Source organism: Canis lupus, chromosome 6 (genome assembly GCF_011100685.1).
Source record: "Canis lupus familiaris isolate Mischka breed German Shepherd chromosome 6, alternate assembly UU_Cfam_GSD_1.0, whole genome shotgun sequence".
In the NCBI taxonomy this organism is placed as follows: Eukaryota; Metazoa; Chordata; class Mammalia; order Carnivora; family Canidae; genus Canis; species Canis lupus.
The window spans coordinates 29,184,662-29,208,701 of record NC_049227.1 but is presented as its reverse complement, the minus strand read 5'-3'; the positions used below and the strand labels follow the sequence as shown (position 1 = coordinate 29,208,701).

Sequence of the window (24,040 nt, the reverse complement as noted above, 5' to 3'; positions counted from 1 at the left end):
CCTGCTTCTCCTTCTGCAAAAACCTTTGGCTCATAATGGGGGCTAAACAAACCCTTGGTCGTTCCACCAGAGGGAACCCTCACCACCCCGACTGAGCAGGAGTGAGCTTCTCAGAAGGGGGCAGATTCTAAATGGAGCCTTACAAGGACTTGGAGACATTTTCAAGAAACCTGAAAATTGAGTGTGGCCACAGTACATGTGGCTGTTCTGGTAGGATAGAAAAGGGGGCAGGTAGTAGAAGGTTTGCATGACAGCCAGAGAGGAGGTTTTCACCACTAAGGACAGAGGAGCCGGGGAGTGTTGGGGCTCTGTCAGGTGTGGGGTCAAGGCTCTGTCTGTGGGGCAGGGCTGACGGGGAGGGAGGCCCAGTGAGGGGGCTGTGCCAGCTTTCCAGTGATCACCAGCAAGGGCCTGGATTGGGACAGCAGAGAACAGAGGCCTGATTCAGGACGCATTCCGAAGCTGTGCAGGCACTGGGGGCAGAAAGCAGAAGACACTGACAGCTCCATTTACCAAAGTTTTAAAAATAAATTATTTTAAATAAAAAGAATTATTTTTCCTCAGAGGCTGGAGGTGGTAGGAGGAAAGGGGAAAGTTTAGTTTGGAATATATTAAATTTGAGATGTCCCAAACTTATGTTTAGAAGGGTTATTAATGTGGCTTCAGCACTTAGCAAGGTTGGAAAAGAGAGGTGGGTTTGGGAATTATTAGCTTAATGGTGAACATTAAAGCTGTGAGAGTAGATGAGATCACCCTGTGAGGAACAGGAGAAATTCAGCTATCGCTTAAGAGAAATATCGTACTGAACAAATGCTGACTTCCCAGAAGGTGCGGTCTACACCTCCATCAAAGACAGGCCACTCAGTAAAGGGATGGTTGACACTGGAAAATCAGGGTCTGCAACCCCTGGCCTGAGGGCCACGTCCAGCCCACACCTGTCTCTGTAGATAAAGTTTTCCTGGAACCAAGTGCCATCCATTTATTTCTGTATGGTTGAGGCTGCTTCTTGGCTGCGGGGTAGAGGTGAGCAGTTACCTCAGAGACCCCATTGCCTGCAAGCCCTAAACTGAACCCTTGGTTGCTCTTAAGTCTGCCAACCCCTGTCCTAAAATATGGTTTTCTCTGCTAGGAAGAGCAGAAAAACAAACAATAGAAAATATTGGTTCATTACAGGTTTTCACAAACTCGGCATCGAATACAGTTCTCCCGTATCAGAGAGCACCCACTCCAGGGGTCCAGCAGCCCTTTGTTAATAAGACGCCCCCCAGCGTTCTCCAGTCCAGAAATGCACCACTTCCATCCCTGCAGAACGGACCTGCCACTTCCAATAAGGTAATGCTGCGAGCCCGGGGCTGCAGAGACTGGGCAAGCTCACGACCGTCCTAAAGCGTTCCAAAGCCCCGCGCTTTCGCCTTGGACTAAGTATCAGTATGCGTGGGACAAAACAGCCAAAATGCTGTGGTGACAGTTGTTAAGGGGCAGCTTAGCTGTTAGCACAGTAAGGATGACCTTTCCCACTCAAGATGGTCCCTTGCCAGCCATACAGGTCCCAGATCCTAAGGCTCATGAACTGACGAATACCATGATGGGGCTGCCCTGTGCTGAGGGCAGAGCCCCACGTCACCAGGGCCAGGGCTCAGGGAAGCTTGCTGCTAGAGCTGACGTCTACCTCCCTCTGTTTGCCTCAGCCCGCCTCACCACCGCCACCCCAGCAGTGTGTCGTCCAGCACTCCCTGTTCGGGAGCCCAGTCCCCAAGACAAAAGACCCTCCCCGCTATGAGGAGGCCATCAAGCAGACGCGCAGCGCCCAGTCCTCCCTTCCCGAGGTAAGTGAAGCCAGTGGCCGCAGTCCACCATGGGCTTACATTTGGGGTGTCATCCTCATGTAGAACCCTCTGTCTAAGATGTACTAGCCGTGACAGAAACACAAATTTCGGAGCCAGGGGCCTTGTTTGCACTTTAAATCCTGTTTTTTTCCATTGAAGTATGGTCCACATACAATATTATACTAGTTTCAGGTGTACAACACAGTGACTTGACATTTATATACATTGTGAAATGCTCACCAACATAGATGTAGTTAGTAGAGTTAATAGTGTCATTGACTTTAGCCCCTGTACTGTACCTTACATCCCTGTGATTTATTTTGTAACTGGACATTTGTACCTTTTAATCCTCTTTCACTTATTTCACCCATCCCTGCATCCCATCTCCCCTCTGGCAACCACCAGTGTGTTTGTATTTTTGAGTCTGTTTTGTTCATTTGTTCTGTTTTTTAGATTCCACATATAAGTGAAATCATTTGGTATTTGTCTTTCTCTAATTTACTTAACTTAGCATAATCTCTTAGTCCATCCCTATGGTCACAAATGGGAAAAATATTCTTTTTTATAGTTGAGTAATATTCCTCTGTGTGTATCACATCTTCACATCTTCTTTATCCTTTCGTCTTGGGCTGCTTCCATATCTTGGCTAGCATAAGTAATGCTCCAGTAAACATAAGGGTGCATATATCTTTTTGAATTAATTTTTTTGCTTTCTTTGAATAAAAACCCAGTAGTATGATTACTGGATCATAGGGTAGCCCTATTTTTAATTTTCTGAGGAACCTCCATAGTGTTTTCCACACTGGCATCACCAGGTTGCATTCCCACCAGCAGTGCACCAGGGGTTCCATTTTCTCCACACTCTTGCCAGCACTTGTTATCTCTTGCTTTTTTCATACAGGCAATCCTGATAGGTACAAGGTGGTATCTGTGGTGGTTTTGATTTGTATTTCCCTAATGATGAGTGATATTAAACATCTTTTCTATGTCTGTTAGCCATCTGGATGTCTTCTTTGGAAACGTGTATTTTGCTGTTTGGGCATGGAATGTTCTATCTGTATCTGTTAAGTCTGTCTGGTCTGATGTGTCATTCAGAACCACTGTTTCTTATTGATTTTCTGCCTGGATGATCTATTCGTTGATGTAAGTGGGATGTTAAAGTCCTCTACTATTACTGTGTTACTGTTGGTTTCTCCTGTTAGTCTGTTAATATTTGCTTTATCTGTGTGTGTGGCGGGGGGAGGGAGGGGCTCCTGTGTTAGGTACATAGATATTTGCAGATGTTGTATCCTTATTTTGGACTGATCCCTTTATCATTATGCAGTGCCCTTCTTTGTCCCTTGTTAGAGCTTTTGCTTTAAAGTCTGTTTTGTCTGTTTGTTTTTTTTATTTAAATTCAATTTAGTGGGGCACCTGGTTGACTCAGTGGTTGAGCGTCTGCCTTCGGCTCAGATCATGATCACAGGGTCCTGGGATCGAGTCCCACATCAGGTTCCCTGCAGGGAGCCTGCTTCTCCCTCTGTCTGTGTCCCTGCCTCTCTCTCTGTGTGTGTCTCTCATGAATAAATAAATAAAATATTTTTTAAAATAATAAATAAATAAAATCAATTTTAACTAAATTATACTTATATGTTAACTACATATACTGTATTACTAGTTTCAGAGATAGAATTGATTCATCAGTTGCATATAACACCTAGTGCTGATTATATCAAGTGCCTTCCTTAATGCGCACCACCCAGTAACCCCATGTCTGTTATAAATATTGCTACATCATCTTTTTTTTTTTTTTTTGCTTCCATGTGTATGGAATAGCTTTTTCCATCCATTCACTTTAACTCTTTATGTGTCTTTGAGTCTGAAATTAGTCTCTTATAGGCAATGTGAATTTTTATCTTTTTATGCATTCAGTAACCCTATGTCTTTTGATTGGAGCATTAAGTCTGTTTATATTTAAAGTGATAGGTATGTACTTATTGCCATTTTAAAATTGTTTCTGGTTGTTCTTGTATTTCTTTTCATAGTTCTTTTTCTTTCTTTATGATTAGATGACTTTCTTTAATGGTATGCTTGGATCTCTTACTCTTTCTTTTTGGGTATCTATTGCAGGATTTGGGTTTGTGGTTACCATGAGGCTCATGTATGATATCCTGTGTATAAAGTATGATAGTAGCTTAAACCAAACACATTCTAAAAGTAACAATATTTTTACTCCCCTTTTTTAGGTATATGATGTCATATTTTAGATCTTTTTTTACTTTGTGGATCCTTTATTTTAGATACAACTGATTTTACTACTTTTGCCTTTCAGACTTCATACTAGTTTTATAAGTGACTGATCTACTACCTTAACTATATGTTTGCTTTAACCAGTGAAACTTGTTCCTTTCATAATTTTCTTCTAAGTTATAGCCTTTTCTGCTTAAAGAAGTTTCTTTAACATTTCTTATAAGGCAGTTTAGGGATGATACACTCCTTTGACTTTTATTGGCCTGGGCAACTCTGTATTTTTTCCCTCCATTCTGAATGATAGTCTTGCTGAGTAGAGTAGTCTTGGTTGTCAATGTTTTCCGTTCACCACTTGGAATATATTATACCTCTCCCTTCTGGCAAAGTTTCTGCTGAAACCTCAGCTTCCCATGTACAAAACCCATTGCCTTTCTTTTGCTGCTTTTAAGTGTCTATCTTTAATTTTTGACATCTTAGTTATTATGTGGATGTCCTTGAGTTTTTCTTATTTGGAACTCTCTGTGATTCCTAGGCCTATTTCCTTCCTCAGGTTAGGGAATTTTTCAGCTATTATTTCTTCAAATAACTTTTCTGGCCCTTTCTCTCTCTTCTCCTTCAGGGACCCTTGTAATGGGAATGTCAGTACACCTGTCCCAGAGGTCCCTTAACCTATCCTCTTTTTTTTTTTTTCTTTTTTCTTTTTGCTGTTTAGCTTGGATGATTTCCACTACCCTGTCTTCCACATCACTCACCTGTTCTTCTGCATCCCCTAATCTGCTGTTGATTCTCTCTTGTTTATTTTTCAGTTCATTTATTTTATTCTTCAGCTTTGATTGGTTCTTTTTTATATTTTGTTTCTTTGTTGCAGTTCTGAGTTCACTGACTCTTCTCTCAGATCCACTGAGCATCTTTATGACCATTACTTTGAATTCTTTATCAGGAAGATTGCTTATCTCTGTTTCATGTAGTCCTTTTTCTGTGGTTTTGTGTTGTTCTTTCATTTGGAATGTATTTCTGTCTCCTTATTTTGTCTGACTCTGTTTCCATGTATTAAGTCAGCCATCTATATCTCCTGGTCTTAAAAGTAGTGGCCTTGTGCAGAAGGCATCCTGGGGGGCCCAGTAATGCAATCCCCGCTGCCCACCAGAACCAGACACTCCAGGGGTGTCCTGTGTGTACTCTGCTGTTGTGACTAGACCAAGACTTCTTTGGGTATGCTGGTGGACAGGGCTGGCCCCACCTTTCTCTAGAGCAAGTTGTCTACCTGGTGAGTCCAGGCAAGCAGTGCTAATATGATAGATGGACAGTATCAGAGCTGGCTCCCACCAGTATTTATATTCATATACAAATTTCCCAGAGATCCTTCTCTTCCAGCACATGCCCTAAAAAGCAAATCCCTTTCACATGTAACTCAGACACTTTCCAAACTGCTGCTTCTCTGCTGGGTCCCAGGCCAAGTGATAAAATGCTCTGGCCCTTTAAGAGCAGAATCTCAGTTCTTCTAGCCTTCTGTCTTTTGCCCCACTGATTTTCAAACCCAGAGGTTATGGAAGCTCATCTACCCACTGCAGATCCCCAGGATGGGGTGTGCTCCCTGTGAGGCTTGATCCCCTTGCTCCTCATGCAGTACCTCTACGCTCATGGGTGATGGGGATCACTGTGCTGGAGATTTGGTTCCTGACCTCATCCCTGCCCCTCCTTCCCTTCTCTGTATCTTTAGCTGTGGGAGAGAGATGTTCTGTTAGTCTTCAGGTCATTTTCAGAATGAGTCTCACTATATTTAGTTACATACTTCATGTGTCCATGGGAAGTGAGCTCAGGATCTTCCCACTCTGCCATTTCCAGTGCTTCTCCTTTAAATGCTACTTTAAATCAAAATACTGGGAAGACTCCTAGTTTTGGCTACTATGTAACCTGCACTTCCTGCTTACTCAAACTCAAGGTTTTCCTTTTAACTTCTCCTTGGGGAAATGGGTCATGTTAAGGATAGATGTGATGATGGCCAAGGCATGTATTTGATACAAGTTTCTCTTCTTTTTTTTATTCGAGTATAAATAATGTACAGTGTGAGATTAGTTTCAGGTTACAATATAGTGATTCAGTAATTTTTTACATTTCTCAGTGCTCATCACATTGGGTGTACTCTTCATCCCCGTCACCTATTACACCCATCTTCTCCTGTCTCCCCTCTGGCAACCACTAGTTCTCTATTTACGTGTCTGGGTTTTTGCTTGTCTTTTTCCTTTGTTTTGTTTCTTAAATTCCACATGAGTGAAATCATTTGGTATTTATCTTTCTCTGGCTGATTTACTTCACTGAGCATTATAGCCTCTCTGTCCATCAGTGTTGTTGCAGATGGCAAGAGCTCTTTCTTTTTTATGGCGGAGTAATATTCCACTGCGTATACACACCCCATCTTCTTTATCCATTCATCTACTGATGGACACTTGGGCTGCTTCCATAGTTTGGCTATTGTAAATAATCTACAATAAACATAAGGGTGCATATCTCTTTTCAAATTAATGTTTTTGTTTTCCTTGCATAAACACCCAATACTGTGATTACCAGATCATAAGGTAATTCTGTTTTTAATTTCGTGAGGAACCCCCATACTGTTTTCCCCAGTGGCATCACCAGTTTATATTCCCACCAACAGTGCACAAGGGTTCCTTTTTTTCCACATCAGCACTTGTTATCTTGTGTTTTTGATTTTAGCCATTCTGACAGGGGTGAGGTGATATCTCCTTATGGTTTTGATTTGCATGTCCTGATCATGAGTGATCTTGAGGATCTTTTTATTATCTATTGGCCATCTGTATGTCTTTGGAGAAATGTTTGTTCATGTCTTCTGCCCATTTTTTAATTGGATTACTTGGTTTTTTGATATTGAATTGTATAAGGTCCTCATATGTTTTGAATATTAGCCTCTTAATCAGATATATCATTTGCAAATATCTCCTCCCATGCCATAGGCTACCTCTTTGTTGATGGTTTCCTTTGCTGTGCAGAAGCTTTTTATCTTGGTGTAGCCCCAAGAGTTTAATTTTGCTTTTGTTACCCTTGCCAGAAGAGACACATATACAAAAATGTTTCTATGGCTGATATTCAAGAAATTATTGCCTGTTTTCTTCTAAGACTTTCATGATTTCAGGTCTCACGTTTAGGTCCTTAATGCATTTTGAGTTTATTTTTGTGCATGGTGTTAAAAAAGTCATCCAGTTTCATTCTTTTGCATGTCATTGTACAGTTTTCCTAACACCGTTTGTTGAAGAGACTGTGTTTTCTCCATTGTATATTCTTGCTTTCTTTGTCATAGATTAATTGACCATAGAAGAATGGGTTTATTTCTGGACTCTCTATTCTGTTCCATTGATCTAGGTGTCTCTTTTTCTGCCAGTACAATACTGTTCTGATTAGTACAGCTTTGTATCTTAAAAACTGGGATTGTGATACCTCCAACTTTGTTCTCCTTTTTCAAGATGCTTTGGCTAGTCAAGGTCTTTTGTGGTTCCATACAAATTTTAGAATTCTTTGTTCTAGTTCTTGTGGAAAGTTCCCTACCATTATATACCACTGTCAGTTTCTTCCTTTATGTCTATTAATAGTTGCTTTATGTATTTGCTCCTATGTTGTGAGGATAACTATTTACAATTGTTATTTCTTCTTATTGGATTGTTCCCTTTATCCTTATGTAGTGTCCTTTGTTTTAGTCTGTTTTGTCTGATAGATTAAGTATTGCTATGTGAGCTTCCTTTTTCACTTTCATTTGCATAATAAATGTTTTTCCGTCCCTTTACCTTCAATTTGCATGTCTTTTGGTCTGAAGTGAGTGTCCTGTAGGCAGCATATAGATGGATTTTGCTTTTTTTAATCCAGCCAGTCACCCTGTGTCTTTTGATTGGAACATTTAGTCCATTTACATTCAAAGTAATTATTGATGGGTATGTACTTATTTCCATTTTGTTACTTGTTTTATGATTAGTTTTGTATTTCTTCTCTGTTCCTTTCCTGTCTTGCTCTCTTCCCTTGCAGCTTAATGTCTTTCTTGAGTGATATACTTGAATTCCTTTGTCTTTTTTTTTTTTTTTTTGCCTATTACTGGTTTTTGATTTGTGGTTACTATTAGATTGATAACGTGCTATACGTATAGCAAATATATATTAATTTGATAGTCATGTTTGTACTAATTCTAAAAACACTACATTTTTACTCCTCCCCTCCTCCCCGGCACATTTTATATATATCATGTCATACTTTACATCCTTTTATTTTGTGACTCCCTTGACTGATTTAATTGACTTTACTGCTTGTGTGCTTTAACCTTCATTCTGGGTTTATATGATTAATCTACTTTTATTATGTTTGTATTTACCTGTGAAATTTTTCCTTTTCTAATTTTCTTCCTCCTAATGATGACCTTTTCTTTCCAAAGAATTCCCTGTAACATTTCTTGTAAGGCTGGCTTAGTGGTGATGAAATCCTTTACATTTTGTTTGGGAAACGCTTTTTCTCTCCTTCTATTCTGAATGATATCCTTGCTGGGTAGAGTATTCTTGTAGGTTTTCTCCTTTTAGCACTTTGACTATATTACACCACTCCCTTCTGGCATGCAAGGTTTATGCTGAAAAATGAGCTGATAGTCATATGGGGTTTCTTTTATATATAGCTGTTTTCTTTTGGTGCTTTCAAAATTCTCTATCACTACTTTTGGCCATTTTAATTACTATGTGTCTTGGTGTGGACCTTCTTGGGTTCATCTCTCTGGGGCTTGCTGTGCCTTCTAGACCTGTGTGTCTGTTTCCTTCTCCAGATTAAGGAATTTTTTAGCTATTACTTCTTCAGATAAATTTTGTGCCCTCTTTTCTCCTTATGGGTTCCCAATAATGTGAATATTGTCATGCTTAATGGTGTTGCTGAGTTCCCTTAGCCTGCTCTCATTTTGTGGTATTTTGTTCTTATTTGCTTTCCATTACTCTGTTCCAGCTGACTAATCCATTCTTCTGCTTCCTCTAATCTAGAATTGATTCCCTCTTGTCTATTTTTTTAAAGATTCTATTTGACAAAGAGAGCACAGGCAGAGGGGGAAAGGAAGAGGCACACTCCCCACTGAGCAGGGAGCCTGATGCAGGGCTCAATCCCAGGACCCCAGGATCATGACCTGAGCTGAAGGCAGATGCTTAATCAACTGAGCCACTTAGGTGCTCCCCTCACCTTGTATATTTTTAATTTCAGTTATTGAGTTCATCTCTGGTTCTTTGGGGAAGCATTCCTCTGTCTCCTCATTTTGTCTAAATCTCTGTTTCTATGTACTAGGAAAGTCAGCTACATCTCCTGCTTTTGAAAGCAGTGGCCTCAGGAAAAAGAGGTGCTGTAGTGCCCTGTAGTGAGTGCCCTGTGCCCTGCTCACCAGAAGTAGTTGCTTCAGGAGGTGTCTGTTACATGTGTTGCATGCATCCTACTGTTGTGGCTGAGCCACATTTGCCCCCAGTCCAGTTGGTTGCACTGGCCTACTTTGCCTATTGTGGCAGGGTTTGGTCTGTCTGCTGTTAGGGGCCAGTCTGGGCTGCCTTGGATTTATAGTTGGATCAGACCAGATCCCTGCCTTCAGCCCATTTGCCAGGGCTGTGGCTGTACCAACCTGCAGGGCACTCTCTTCCTTGTCTTTTATTGGTGGGCAGGGCCAGCAGTTAAATCAGATGTCTTCCCCAAGGGGGGAAGACTGGGACCGCAGTAGAATTGGTGTGTGCGGTTATCTTCTCCTCTGCCCAGGACAGGAGTCACTTTGGAGTGGAGCCGGTTCCTGCCAGGGCTGCTTAAAGTGGGGCATCTTGGGGTAGTGTGAGTCTCCAGGAAAATGCAGAGCACGGTGTAGTGTTAGCAAGGTAGATGGTAGCTGTGCTGTCTACTGCAACTGTTGGATGTCTAGACTTGAGCAGAGGAAGAATGGTGCCCACCAGTTCTTTTGCTCTTGCAGAAATCTCTTAAAGATTCCTGCTTCTCCAGCACATGTTCTGAGATTAGTAAATAAATCTTCCCTTATGCTTCAGGCACTTTTCAAACTACTAACTTCTGTGCTGTATCTCAATGGGGCTGTTTGTTATGCTGGATCTTTAAGGGTGAGGACTCAGTTTCCTGTTGCCATCCAGTTCTCCAAGAGCTAAGCCCACTGATTTTCAAAGTACCCAGAGTTAAGCCCCATTGGTTTTCAAATCTTTCTAGTTTGGCTCCCCCATGGCTAGAGTGCCTAATGTGGGGTCTACTCTCCTTTCTTTATGCTTGTGGCATCTCTCTCATTTGTGGTTAGTCTCACCAGGAGTTTGGTTCATTACTTCATCTCTGCCCCTCCTCCTCTGTTCCATGTACCCTCCTCTCTACAGTCAACTGTAGAAAATCTTTTGTGCCAGGCTTCAGGTGATTTTTCTTAGTTGTTCTGATGTGGCTGTTATCTAGGTGTGTCCATGGGACGAGGTGAGCTTAGGATCCTCCTACTTTCTAAAGCCACCATGTGTCAGGGTGGCACTAAATTAACCTTGTACCAGGCTGGCCATTAAGACTGCCCAGCACCTACACCTGCCTTCTCCTGCTTCATCTCATTGTCATCCATAGCACCCTCTGCTCCAGCAGGCCAGCTCATGCAAGCACCAATGCACCCTGAAGGAGACAGACCTAAGGTCCTCCCGACTTCACTATGTACTGATCCATAGCCGGTAACCATGTGGTTCTATGCAAGGTGCTTACCTGTCCTCTGAGCCTTCCCTATTGCTCTCTATTCCAAAAGATGGGAATAGAGTTCCTGTCTGTAAAGGCATCTGGCCTATGGTGAGTGCCCAACCACAATAACCATGTCACACCGTACCCTAAACCTTTCTCTTGGTCTCCCTGCCCATCTAAACTAACACCCAGGTAAGTTTCAAGAAAGAACCCATGCCTCCCAGAGGATGCAACAGGTGACCCTCACAGCACTCTGTGGGTACTGCAAGTAGAGGACAAAATAGAGCAGGTCCGAGTAAGACTTTAGTACTCACAGCAAATAGCAGAACTGGGAGCCTCACTGTGCTAGTGCCCCTTACTCCCATGTTCTCTGGAGTGACTCAGTGTGGCTTGATAGGTTGTACGTGACCAAGAGTTGTCAACGCTTTTGGCAGCAAGCACCAAATAAGCCAGTCCCCTCAACCAGGGAGTGAGTGGTCACGCTGACCTACCCAGTTGGCTCAGTGAGCAGCCACAGAAACTGCTCAGTTCCAGGCAGCATACTCACAAAGGGTGTGCAGGGTTGTTCAGAGTGGACTGCCTCCCTGAGGAAGTAAACAGTTGCCATGTGCTTCATGCAAAAGAGCATAACTTTTGTGGTTGTAAAAGGTTTCTTCAGTTAAATACTCAGCAGGGGCCCTTATCTGTGAGGGAAAAACCAAATTTCAGAAATAGTTGTAAACATTTACAAAAAGACTTGAAACAAATGGTGCTGGACTAGACTCCCCATTGGTGCATTAAGAAGTGACATCTGTTCTCTTCTCAGGGGAACAGAGATGAAGTGAATTGCAAAGAGCTTAAACTGCAATTTTTAAGAAAATTAATAGGTAGCACTCATCCCTCCTAACCTAGTTCTTGTGTGTAGATTAATATGTATTACTCACTTGATATATGTAACAGCAACAAAGAATGATTACCTCACTTTAACCTAGACAGCTGATCGGAATCCCTGCCGTTTATCTGTCTCTGGTTAATGTTTATAGACTGAGGGAGCTGAACTCTACATCAGTGTCTGGTACTCTTTATACACCATTAAGCATCAAACTCCAGGCAACCTAAGGTTTTTCAAATCCCTTTATATAAACTCAGACTTCCAGTTCCACTGTTGGCGAAGTAAGTCTTCCACAGATAACAGCTGTAAAGCCTGGTCATAACACAAAAAGCAATAACATGAAGGCATTGAAGAGCGAATAAATGCAGTCACAGTCTGGTGAGGAGTCACACTCAGAGGAAGGGTGATAATAGCATGAGTTACCTCTTTTTGCTGCTTTTACTCTGGGGTCAGGCTAAGTGGTGAGGCTATTGGTAGAAAAACCCATAGCCTTTATCCTCTGGGAAGTCAGAGAGCTGAGAGCAGCCCAAAAGGGAAAAAACTAGAGGGGAGATCCCCAAATTCTGTCTGCCCACATCTCTAACTGACCCCTAAGCCACATAACGCACTGAGTGGTCATAGCAGCTGAGCTAAAAAGATGGGAGCTGCGATTGGAACTTCTGCCCAAAAAATATTTTGAAGGTCAAGTCCAACCAAGATAATTGCCTGCTAAGACAAAAGAAACCACTCATCTGAGAAAAATAACAGTACAGAGTCTTCACAATTTTATATCCATAATAGCCATTTATAACATACAATATACAAATAAGGAAAAAAATGCAAAAGGCAATCATCTAAGGCCAACTCCAGCTAATCCAGATGTCAGAACTTGCAGATAAGGATTTTAAAGCAACTATTTTTAACTGTCAATGATGTAAAGGAAAATATATTCATAATGGGTAAAAAAATAGCAAACATAGAAATATTTTTAATGAAATGGAAAAAAATTAAAAATATCTAAAATGAAAAAATATATAGATGGTCTTAGAATGGAGAGGACAGTGAAAAAAGGTAAAAAGTCTGTGAACTTGAAGATAGATCAATAAAATTTATCTAGTCTGAATAACAAAAGATTTTGTTTTTTAAAGAGAACAGAACCTCAGAGACTTGTTATTTAATATCAGTCTAAGATAGGTATGATAGGGGTCCGTGAAGAGAATGAGACAGGTAAAATATTCTAGGAAATAATGGTCAAATTTTTCACAAATGTGCTGAAAGACAAATTTATAACTTGGAGACACTCAGTGACACCAAACGGGGTAAATAAAAGGCCTGGTCATATCAGAGTCAAATTAAAAGCCAAAGTTAAAGAGCACATCTTGCAATCATAAAGAGAAAAGCAATACAATGCACACAGGGTAACAACAGTTTGTTTTATGAGTCACTTTTCATCAGAAACTACTGAAGTCAGAAAACAGTGGAGAAATGTCTTTAAAATTCTTAGCGAGGAGGGAGAGGTAAAGAGAGTGAGAGATCGTCAAACCAGAAATCTCTATCAAGTAAAAATGTCCTTTAAGAATGAAAATGAGCTAAAGATATTTTGAGATAAAGAAGAGATAAAGTATCTAATAAAAGATGGAGGAAGTCGATCTTTACAGGGGTTTATAGTTTATATACAATAGTACAACATGAAGTAACCTGTGAAAAATTAAGGATGTATGTTTTATGTCTATGGTAACGACTAAAGTACAGCATTTATAAAATAAATTAAGTTAGATTTCCAAAAATAAATCAAATGAATATCTTTTTTAAAAGGACAAGAACCGTAGGAGGAACAAAAACCACAACAGGGCAAATCAAATAACACGGTAAACCCAAGCTCTTAACCCTGTCGCTGACTGCGCAGGACATGCTAGTGGAGTAAACAATACAATTAAAATGCAGAAATTGTCAGAATGGACATTCTCCAGCAAGGCCTGAAATGGCCATAGCCTGGTCAACATTTGACCACATCCTCATGAAAGACCCCAAGCCAGAACTACCCATTTAAACTGACCCACAGAAACTGTAAGAGAATAACTCTTTATCATTTTAAGCCACTAAACTTGTTGGAGTACAATATATAATACAATAAAGTATTACAATATAGTACAATATAGTACAATATAGTACAATAAAGTATAATACAATAATAGATAACTAATGTATGCACCTATAAGAGGCATACTTTTTTCCTTGATATAAACTTTTATTTTTTGTTTTTATTTAAATTTCAGTTAACATGCAATGTAATATAAATTCCAGGTGTACAATATAGTGATTCAACACTTCCATACATCACCCAGTGCTCATCACAAGTGCACTCCTTAATCCCCATCACCTACTTCAGCCATCCCCCACCTGCCCCTCTTCTGGTAACCATCAATTTGGTCTCTGTAGCTAAGAGTCTGTTTCTTGGTTTGAAGAGGCATATTTTAAATACAAAGACACACACACAAAAAAAAATACAAAGACACAGGTCAAAAGTAAATGATTGGAAAAAGATATACCATGCAAACAGTATGCCTAAGAAGTCTGGAGCAGTCAAAAGATTAGAACAGCCCCCCCCCCCAAAAAAAAATAAAAAAGAAAATATACAGATGGCAAACAAGCACATGAAAAGATGCTCAACATTATTAGTCATTAGGAAAATGCACATTGAAACCACAATGCAAAACCACTATACACCTTATTAAATGTGTCTTAAATTAAAATGACTGACCATACCAAGTGTTGACGAAAATATAGAGCGACCGGAAATATCATATGGTACTGGTGGAAATGTAAAATGATACGATCGCTTTGCAAAACAGACATTTCTTAAAAAGTTAAACCTATTGCTACCCTATGATTCCACTGTGCCCTCCTTGACATTTACCTCATATAGAGACTTGTACACAAATGTTCACAGCAACTTTATTTGTAACAGCCAAAAAATGGCAATAACCAACACAAACATCCTTGGCAATAAAAAAGAGTGCACTAGGGGATCCCTGGGTGGCTCAGCGGTTTGGCGCCTGCCTTTGGTCCAGGGGGCGATCAGGCTCCCGGCATGGAGCCTGTTTATCCTTCTGCCTGTGTCACTGCCTCTCTCTATATATATAATTAATTAATTAATTAATTAAATCTTTAAAAAAAAAAAAGTGCACTAACCTTCCCTGATGTGTACTCTACAACATGGCTAAATCTCAGAATTATTATGTTAAATGAAAGAAGCTTCCTCTATTTCCAAAAATATGTATACTGTAGGGGTTCATTGATACAAAGCTCCAAGAAATGTAAAGTAAACTTTTCTTTTTCTGTGACCAGAGAAAGCAGTCACTAGGTTGCCTGGGAATGAGGGAACTATTACAAAAGACCATTGAGGAAGGTTGCAGGGCAATGGATATGTTTGCTATCTTGATTTTATTGACAGTATTATGAGTTTACATGTAAGGGTAGTTTATTGGAGGTCACGTGACTCAGTGAAGCCAAAAAAATATAGTATAATCACCTTTATACATACCTTATATTTTTACCTGGACACAAATGAATAAAGTATTTTTAAAAGCAAGTATTGAAAAAAAAAAAAAAGCAAGTATTAGCGACTTCTCAAAATGCATGGTAAAAAGTAAGAAAAATGTATAGGTCAGCTGATCTAGGTATCTGCCCCATTCTTGCTCTGTCCACTTAAGCAGCTCTGACACACTGGGTAAATGGCTTAATGTCTGCAGTGACCTCAGCATTCTCAAAATTATCGAATAATAGATTAGAACTAGATGTTCTGTAAGGTGGCTTAGAGCTCCCAGTTGTATAATGCTTCCACATCTGTATGAAAGAAGGCTAATTTCTGTTCTCCTTTGTTGTAGATTTCAAATGCACACAGTCAGCAGATGGACGACCTCTTTGATATCCTAATTAAGAGTGGGGGTAAGTCCCAAATCACATCAGACCTCATCCAAGTAACCTCTTATGACAAATTTATGAACGTTTTCCTTTAGAGCTCATGGCATATCTTTGAGTAGTGAGAAACATATTCTAATTCCAATGAAGTTTATGTTTTAAATCTGTTCAGTTAGGACATTAAAACAACTTATAAATGGAGAAACAGTCACTATTTCAGCTTACATTAACATAATGTTAGATTTATCCATAGATCTATGCCTGCTGAAACAACAGACCAGCTCAAAATAGCAAAGGAGAGCCAAATTTAAATTCCACATTGAAAAACTTCAAAACCTGTCCCATATGTAGGTCATTGTGGTAGGATAAAAGCACTCTGCCGCACACTACTAATATTGTAATAATCACGTTACCCACAAGCTCTAGTAACTTGGTGAGAATTTAAAGGCAATTTTAAAATACTTTCTGTGTATAATTGAAAATCTTAGACTTTATAGTGTATCACCTTAAAAAGTGATAAAGAATATTAACCCCATACACAATCAAGGGTATCTCTACCTCAGCAAATGTACCTTTCAAAATAAGTTAAAAATCAGTATTTTAAAATTGCAAACGCTGTTTTAGAGTAAGTATTCTTAAATTACCTTGATGAAAGGAGTTTTATTCAGATTTTTAAACAGTGAAAATCTGAAATTTTGATTTTCAAAATCAAAATTTTGATCACCTTAAAAAGTGATAAAATTTTTAAAATTTCTCTATCCATAGCAGATACTATTTGGTTTTGAAGACATGGGAAATTCTTGATGTTTAACTGTAGCTCTACATGTGCAAATAGATTTTTTTTTTCTAGGAACTGCATTGGCCTCGCAAAATAACGTATGATATATCTATGCTGTGGAAATAAGAGAAATAGATGTTTGATTGCCTGATTTTAAGGTGTTGTTTTTTTTTTTAATGTTTTTTGCCAAATCTGGCGAAAGTAAAGACTTTCTAAATGATTAAAAGGAGTAATTTTTAATAGCCTAAACTTGGAAATTAAAATGTGACAAAGTCATCAAGTGAGATATTTTCTACCAGGAATGATTTTTTTTCAATGGCAAAGCATCCAATGAGGACATTATTTTATCTTATTGTTAATTAATGCCAGTAATAATAAGAAAGGAGGTTTAAAGAGTTGATTATGAGACTGATTACTTAGTACTGTCAACTTTCAGAACAATTCTAGAGATGACTACAGGGAATGAGAAATGACAAACTGTGCTAAAGACACACACAGAAAAGCAGTACAGTACACATGGTCAACAGTTTACATATAGGAGTCTTTCACTTATGCATCCCAGTCATTGAGTTCCCACAGCTCCTAGCAAATCCATTTCTCCTCCTGTATCCATCTAGAAATGAAACCAGATACCCAAAAGAAAGTAAAAAAGAAACTTTATTCAAATAAACGTATCTAAATGAACACTAGTATCTGAAGCAGATGGTACATTAATTTTCTACTTGATCCAGCAAGGAATAACCCATAGTTAGTGATTTTTTTTTTTAAGATTTTATTTATTTACTCATAGAGACATACAGAGAGAGACAAGAGACACAGGCAGAGGGAGAAGCAGGCTCCATGCAGAGAGCCCGACATGGGACTCGATCCCGGGTATCCAGGATCACAACTGGGGCTGCAGGCGGCGCCAAACCGCTGTGCCGCCAGGGCTGCCCTAGTTAGTGCTTAAGATATTGCCAGATCTTTCAAGATTTTAGGTAAATTCGGAAAACAAGACAAGTCAGAAAAATAAAGAAGGTCAAAGGAGCTGTGTGTTGCCTTTAATTCAGGCATAAAATAAGATGGCATTGTATCTCTTTAGAATTTTATACAGAACGTATATAGCTGAACTGGGCACACAGTTCAACTATAATGATAACTGGAAAAAGAACATATTTAGATCTTTCATGATATTCAGAATGTACTCCATATCTGCACAAACTGAGGACATACATTTTGACCTTGAGGGTGGCATGCCACAGTGATGGCAATTCCATGTACCCTGTCTGAAGCCTGAAGTAACTGAGAACAAGGACCCAAAGATTAAATAACCAAAGAAATAGGGCAGCCCGGGTGGCTCAGCGGTTTAGCGCTGCCTTCAGCCCAGGGCGTGATCCTGGAGTCGCAGGATCGAGTCCCACGTCGAGCTCCCTGCATGGAGCCTGCTTTATCTTTAGATAAAATCTTTAGAAAAAATAAAACCATCGACTCCTACCTAGTGGCATATAACTGCTTGTGATGCTTATCACTCTTACCAAAAAGGATAGAAAGCATATCAGAATGTTCTAAGCTAAATATTTACTTAACTAAGATGAGCCATCATCCTATAGGTTATCCAGGACCATACCTGACCAATAGCATTCTCTTCCTACCCCTAAGATGGACTGTGAATAAGTCTTCGCGAAATAATAAAATAACTGTCCTGGTAATAGATAAAAATGTTTAAAGAGTAGTAAATTGTTACTAATCACTTCAATTATTTTGCACAGAGATTTCCCTCCCTATAAAAGAAGAGCCTTCGCCTATTTCCAAAATGAGACCAGTGACTGCCAGCATCACCACAATGCCAGTCAACACAGTGGTGTCCCGCCCGCCACCCCAAGTCCAAATGGCACCCCCCATCTCCTTAGAACCCATGAGCAGTTTATCTGCCAGCCTAGAGAACCAGCTAGAAGCTTTCTTGGATGGAACTTTACCTTCAACCAATGAAATTGTTCCACTACAAAGCAGCAGTGAAGACAGAGAGCCCTTCTCTCTGATCGAGGACCTCCAGAATGATCTGCTGAGTCACTCAAGTGTGCTGGACCATTCACACTCACCCATGGAGACTTCCGAGGCCCAGTTTGCTGCAAGTACTCCCTGTCTGTCACTTGACCTTTCTGACTCAAACTTGGACAACATGGAGTGGCTGGACATTACCATGCCTAACACGTCAGGGCTCACCCCCCTCAGCACAACTGCTCCCAGCATGTTCTCCGCTGACTTTCTAGATCCACAAGACCTGCCGTTGCCATGGGACTAACAGCACAGATTTCTCATTCGAGTTCATGACGTTTAAGAAGATGAAGAGCATTCTAGGTCAGTTTTTAGAGACAGATTGATAGTTGCATTGTTGCAATTAAAATATGTTGTTACAGAAAGAATGAATAGATCGGCACAGCCTGGAAACCGAGCGTGAAAATATTTCACTGCGCCCAGCAGTGATTTTCTGCAATTTAACACAGCACAGGGCTTTCTGAAAAATCATTGGTCAAAGAAGACTCCTCTGTTTCTCCAGACTTCAGCAAAGAATGAATAAAGACATACAGAAGAGTGATGTGTGAGGATAACAACACGAGGGTTCTCTGGTCATCAACTGAAACTACATTTACACTTCTGTGGTCACCTTAAGACCCTGAATAGAAGGCAGACAGCTCCACACAGAAGAGAATGCCAGTGGAGGGAGGTGAACGGTCACTGCATGTGGGTATGTCCTAGAAATGGCCTGAGCCCGGCCCAGGCAGCAGAGGCAGTGGAGAGCGCCAGCCAGTTCCATGACAGCTTCCAGCTGAAGACTTTTGGTTCCATTCAGAAACCAACCAACCTAATTTTTCTGTGTTGTAATTTGTGATTTGGGGACTCTTACTTTAGCTTCCCAGATTTAAAATTAAGTGGAAGATCTTTCACCATCACTAGACAATGTCTACAAAATACTGTCATAAACAATCCACTGTAAAAAGTACACATATATTGATAACACTGAAAATTCTATTAGCAACCCTCGGGGTTGATTAGATTGATCTTAATGTGTATATTAGACATTTGTATGTACACTCTGACATTGTAATATGTACAGCCTACGTTGGGGTAAGGAATTGGGTATCCAGTGGTCCTACTTATTTTAATAACTCGACTATTTCTAGAGTACTTGAGCCATGTGTATTTCCATATTTAAAGAAATGCTGACTGATTTCAGGTAACCAGACCCATCTCAAAGAACCAAGGAAGGCTTTAGTGTAAAATATCTTTCTGAGCTATTGAGTTGCATAGAGAGGGCAGAGGAGAAGTATGCCACCAGCCCAGGATGTTCCTGCAGGGGCTCCAGGTTAGAATCTCAACAGGCTGGCCATCGAGCCCCAGGTCTGGCCACCTCTTCTCTGTCGCTTTGCCCTGTCATTTTACAGGCTTGTAACTGGATGTCATTCCCAAGCTCTCACCAATCTCAAGCCGAACATTGAAAAACTGGAGGTTTTACTAGTCATTGTTTTATATAGAAAAGAAGTTATCATGTATTTGCTGGGTAGTTTAAGAATTTTCTAAAATGCCAACTATCACAGGACTTCCAAAATTATTTTCAAGCTACTTAAGGATATGACAAAACGTAAGTAACTGAAAACAAAAACGAACAAACAACCCTGAAATCTACCAAAAAAGTGTGAAGGTGTTTCTTAAATATCATCATGCTCTGCACCTCACTTCATGTAAACCCAAGGGTCAGGTTGCTTCTCTGGGTCCTTAGACATCACCGTGGGAATATCACCATCTAAGAGCCAGCCTGATCCATTATTTGGAAAGAATTTGAGCATCACTGCAGGGTTTGTGCTTTGCCTAAGAGCTGATCGTCTTTCAAATCTTTATTTTGGTTTGTAGATTTTACTCCCTGTAAGGAAGGTTTGTTTTTCCAGTATTTAGCTGCCCAGAACCCTGGAGCCCTCTTTAACTGGCACCTCCCAACTTGAAAGCATTTCTGAAGGGTTCAAGGCAGAAGCAGTTATGCTCAGTGAGTCATTTAAATGTTTATAAGCTGGTAATCCAGTGCATGGAATCTAGTAACTTTGTTAACAGAATGCTGCCCTGTGAGCAAGCCCAAGAGGCTGTGCCACTCCAGGCGGGATGTCCAGCCCCAGCCCGTCCCTTCCAGAAGAGCCCGTCTCCTTGGATAGGGCAGTTGACTTGGACAGGTACTTGTTGGGGCCGGGGGGATTGGGCCATGGATTTTTGTCTGGGGCTTACCTACTGCACACTCAGACTCTGAGCATCCTTCTCACTCAGATTGAAATGGCTTAAGTGAGCACCAGACATCAGTGGGACCGTAGGAGGCCCGTGAGCGGCTAGGGCCATTGGCTCTCATGGAATTCCTGTGTCTACTATCCTGAGCCGTGCACACAGATGCTCTCCTAGCCCTCGGCTCTCCTCCTGCTTTTTAAAGATAAAGTCTGAAAACTGCGACAGGAAGGATGCTCTCCAGAAATACACACGTCAGTGCAGAGAACGCCATCCCACTAGCCTGCCTGCTTCTGACCACGACCTGCTCAAGTACCTACTTCACACATGTGTTCACACCCTTATGTACAGAGCTTCCTCAGAAGGGAAGGAGAGGAATCTCCCGTCACCAACTCTACCTGCACCATTCCACCGGGCCCTCCCGTCCTGGCTTGGGCAATGAGCCCGGCACGCATGGCATGGGTGCCACCGTCCATGGTCCCAGCTGCATGTTCTAGGTTAGCATGACCACCCAGACCATGTGCAGCCTGTGACGTGACCAAAGGCGACGCTGTAAGCAAGGCCCCTCCGACCTGACTCGGTGCACGTCCTGCTAAGCGATGGAGAGGCGTTCACCACAGAGGACTATTTGTATTGTTCACGCTGTCACAGCCAGTAAAGCCCAGGGCAGGACGGCCAGTTGCATTTTCAGTCTGCAGGTGTGTCGTTCAGACGTGGTAGCGTGGTACATCGTCTCACGGATCATATTGCCAAGGAAACCACCAGGTCCTGGACACATGTTCTCCCGCATTGTCGTACCTTCCTGAATATTCCTGAGACAAAGTAGTATCCTGCCTGCCTCTCCAGGGTATGCAGGTGCCAGGTCACGCCATTGGGGGGCAGGAAAGTCACACCAGAGCTTCTACGTCCTTGCAAGTAGGGCAGTGGGGTCCTCGCGTACATTTCAGCAGCGCGTGTCGAGGGCCTGTCGGCTCACGTGCTAGCGTTTCTCCTGAATTGTGCAATCTACTGTACAGTATTTGCCACATATTTGTACATAGATCTCTTCTCAATTCGTGGGATATCTTGCTCCGATACTTCGTGTTTTATAGGACTATTTTTATGATCCTAGAGAGAGCTCTCATGTAAGTTTCCTTTTGAAAGGCTGCGCAGTTCTGCGATCCAGGTGACTACGCCCAAGGCAGCTGATTTCAGAGGGCCGTGGGCTGCGGCCTCCGGGCTGCGGCCTGTTGAAAGCGACGTCATGGTAATCCGATAGCGCTATGGAACTGTGCGCTCAGCAGCCCCCAGTGATGGATCAGCAGCGTGTTACCCATTTTGTCACCAAAGTTGACTCAGGCTTCCTCCCCTCCTCACCCCCAGATCATTCCAGGCCACCTCGCTGTCTTCAGCGCCCTTTCAGAATTCCCAGGCTGCAACCAGCCACAGCAGCTGGCAAAGCAGCTGTCCTCACAAGTGATGGGACAGTCCCTCTCCTGTCCGCCAGCGGGCTTGGCCTTACAGACGTGAGTGGTCAAGGCCCTTTGGCAGGCGCAGCACATGCCCTCAGACCATTGCCGAGGGCCTGCCTGTCGGGCAGCGGGCCTTACCAGGCTCCTGCTGGCAGTCGGGGGTGGGGGAGGCACCCATGTCTGCACACGTGCATCCTGACCCCTGGTAACAGAGCAGGAAATCAGACAAATTGCCCGCTGCCCTGGAGGCCACACAATTAGTCCAGGTTATCCAAGCACATTAACTGGAAGGTCAGCTTTATCAAGGAGCACGGCTTACAAGGGCAGGTCTGTGTGTTTGGAGAGCATCCTAACTGCATTTAGGCTCATCTAAGTGGTTGCAGTCAAAACTGGAAAAATAAGAAGATGCAGTCATTCTTTGTCCCATCTCAAACCTCGCTCCCTCAATGGTCTGTCCCGGCCACCTTTCCTATTTGTGAAGTGACTGCCTGCATGACAACCAAGAGGCCTATGTGTATTCCCCATTCACCCTTCCTTGCGGTAGCTGAGGAATCCCTGCATCACTGCAAAGGCTTTCCGCCTGCAAGCTCTGATAAAAAGCTGCACATGTTTACAAAAGAGTGCTTACCCTCCACACTAACACATTGCTCTGTGAATCGTGACTGGGAAATGTCACAGTCGTGTGACAACAGGATGGCAATCTCAGACCAAAGGTGCTGCCTGGAATCAAAATAGGTCATTGGCGATAATCCACACAGCTGTCGTGTTCAACAGAGCTTTGTGCCAACTACTAAGACAAAGCTTTAACCAAGTTCATAGAATCACCGAGACTCGTAACAATTACCTCTCTACATTATGCTGTAAGGAAACTCGCTGATTGGGTGGGAGGAGGGAGCATTTAGGGAAGGGTTTAGTATTTACCAAAAGTACTTAACCTCAAGTAACCAATAGTAATGCAAACTTGCTTTAAAGGAACCAAAGGCATTGCCAAGTATTTGCCAAAAGGAGGCACTTTTTATTTAAAATTTGAGACTAACGAGATCTCAACAATCAGTCCCAAAAAGGTATTATCCACTTAAGGTTATAATTTTCACAAAGATGTAGATATTTCTCTATTGTTTTCATGTAAAATAGTATAGATTTGTTTTGTTGGTTTAAGAATAATACATATTTAGTAGTAATACGGAGTTTCTTCCTAAGTGCAGATTCGTTTCCTTCTCTCTTGCTTGCAGTAGAAACACAGCGTGATAGGTGTTTCTCTTCTTATTTTCATGGTCACATTATGTCTTAGCATCTCACTTTATGAAAACAAGGAGAAAGATACCAACCTACAGAGCCCCGCTTACTAAAGCGCTAGCTTAAGAAACAAAAAATTATGGCAATCGGGGGTCCATTCGTGTATTGCCTTTATGTTGTTTTTTAAAATGAAAACCATGATGCCTTTGTATTTGCTGTTTGCACCCCTGAAATCAATTCCGTATCATGTTTGAATGCCATACATTTTGCACATGTACTGTACATAGGTAGCGCATACTGTATTTTTATATGTGTGCACATTTATCATCAGATCTTTTGTACATAGTGGCAGTATGGTAGCCGACCGGGAAACGTTTGATATCTCAGCAATTTTGCATTTTTGTGTCTCAAATAAAAAAACCTTTTGATGTACTGTGGTTCTTGCTGTGCGGCGGGAGGCCAGCACACTAGGGGTGGGGAGAGCCAGTACAGAGCTGCAGGGGGGCTCGGGGGACACCCCCACCTGTAGGACCCCCCCCCCACAAAGCGCCGGATGCAGGCAGGAGCCTCCCCGAGGCAAGCTCTAGCTCACACGTGGAGGGAGCCACCCCCCGCCCCGAGCAGAAACCCTGACCGGCTGCCTTGAACGTGACCAGATCCACACCAGAGTCACGTTCATCGCCCCACAGCGTAAGAACACAGTGGAGCGTCAGGTGCATTCCGCGCCCGGTGCAGGTGCGCTCTTAGGGGGCGGCAAAGCCACCCACAACATTCCCCAAAGCCCCAGATGGTCCTT

General features: G+C 41.8%; 1 protein-coding gene across 12 annotated transcripts in view; it reads left to right on the top strand.

The window, feature by feature from the left end:
• MRTFB (myocardin related transcription factor B) overlaps positions 1 to 24,040 on the top strand; it is a 210,922-nt gene that overhangs the window by 176,393 nt on the left and 10,489 nt on the right. For 11 of the 12 annotated variants that reach the window (XM_038540304.1, XM_038540306.1, XM_038540313.1 and 8 more), the window contains 4 exons: positions 1,174 to 1,332; positions 1,689 to 1,826; positions 15,504 to 15,564; positions 18,064 to 23,676. In XM_038540304.1, coding sequence (XP_038396232.1) covers positions 1,174 to 1,332; positions 1,689 to 1,826; positions 15,504 to 15,564; positions 18,064 to 18,596 — 891 coding nt within the window. In that variant the 3' untranslated portion in view covers positions 18,597 to 23,676. Of the gene's footprint in view, positions 1 to 1,173; positions 1,333 to 1,688; positions 1,827 to 15,503; positions 15,565 to 18,063; positions 23,677 to 24,040 lie in introns of those variants that run through there. The other variant, XM_038540314.1, reaches the window with a different exon arrangement.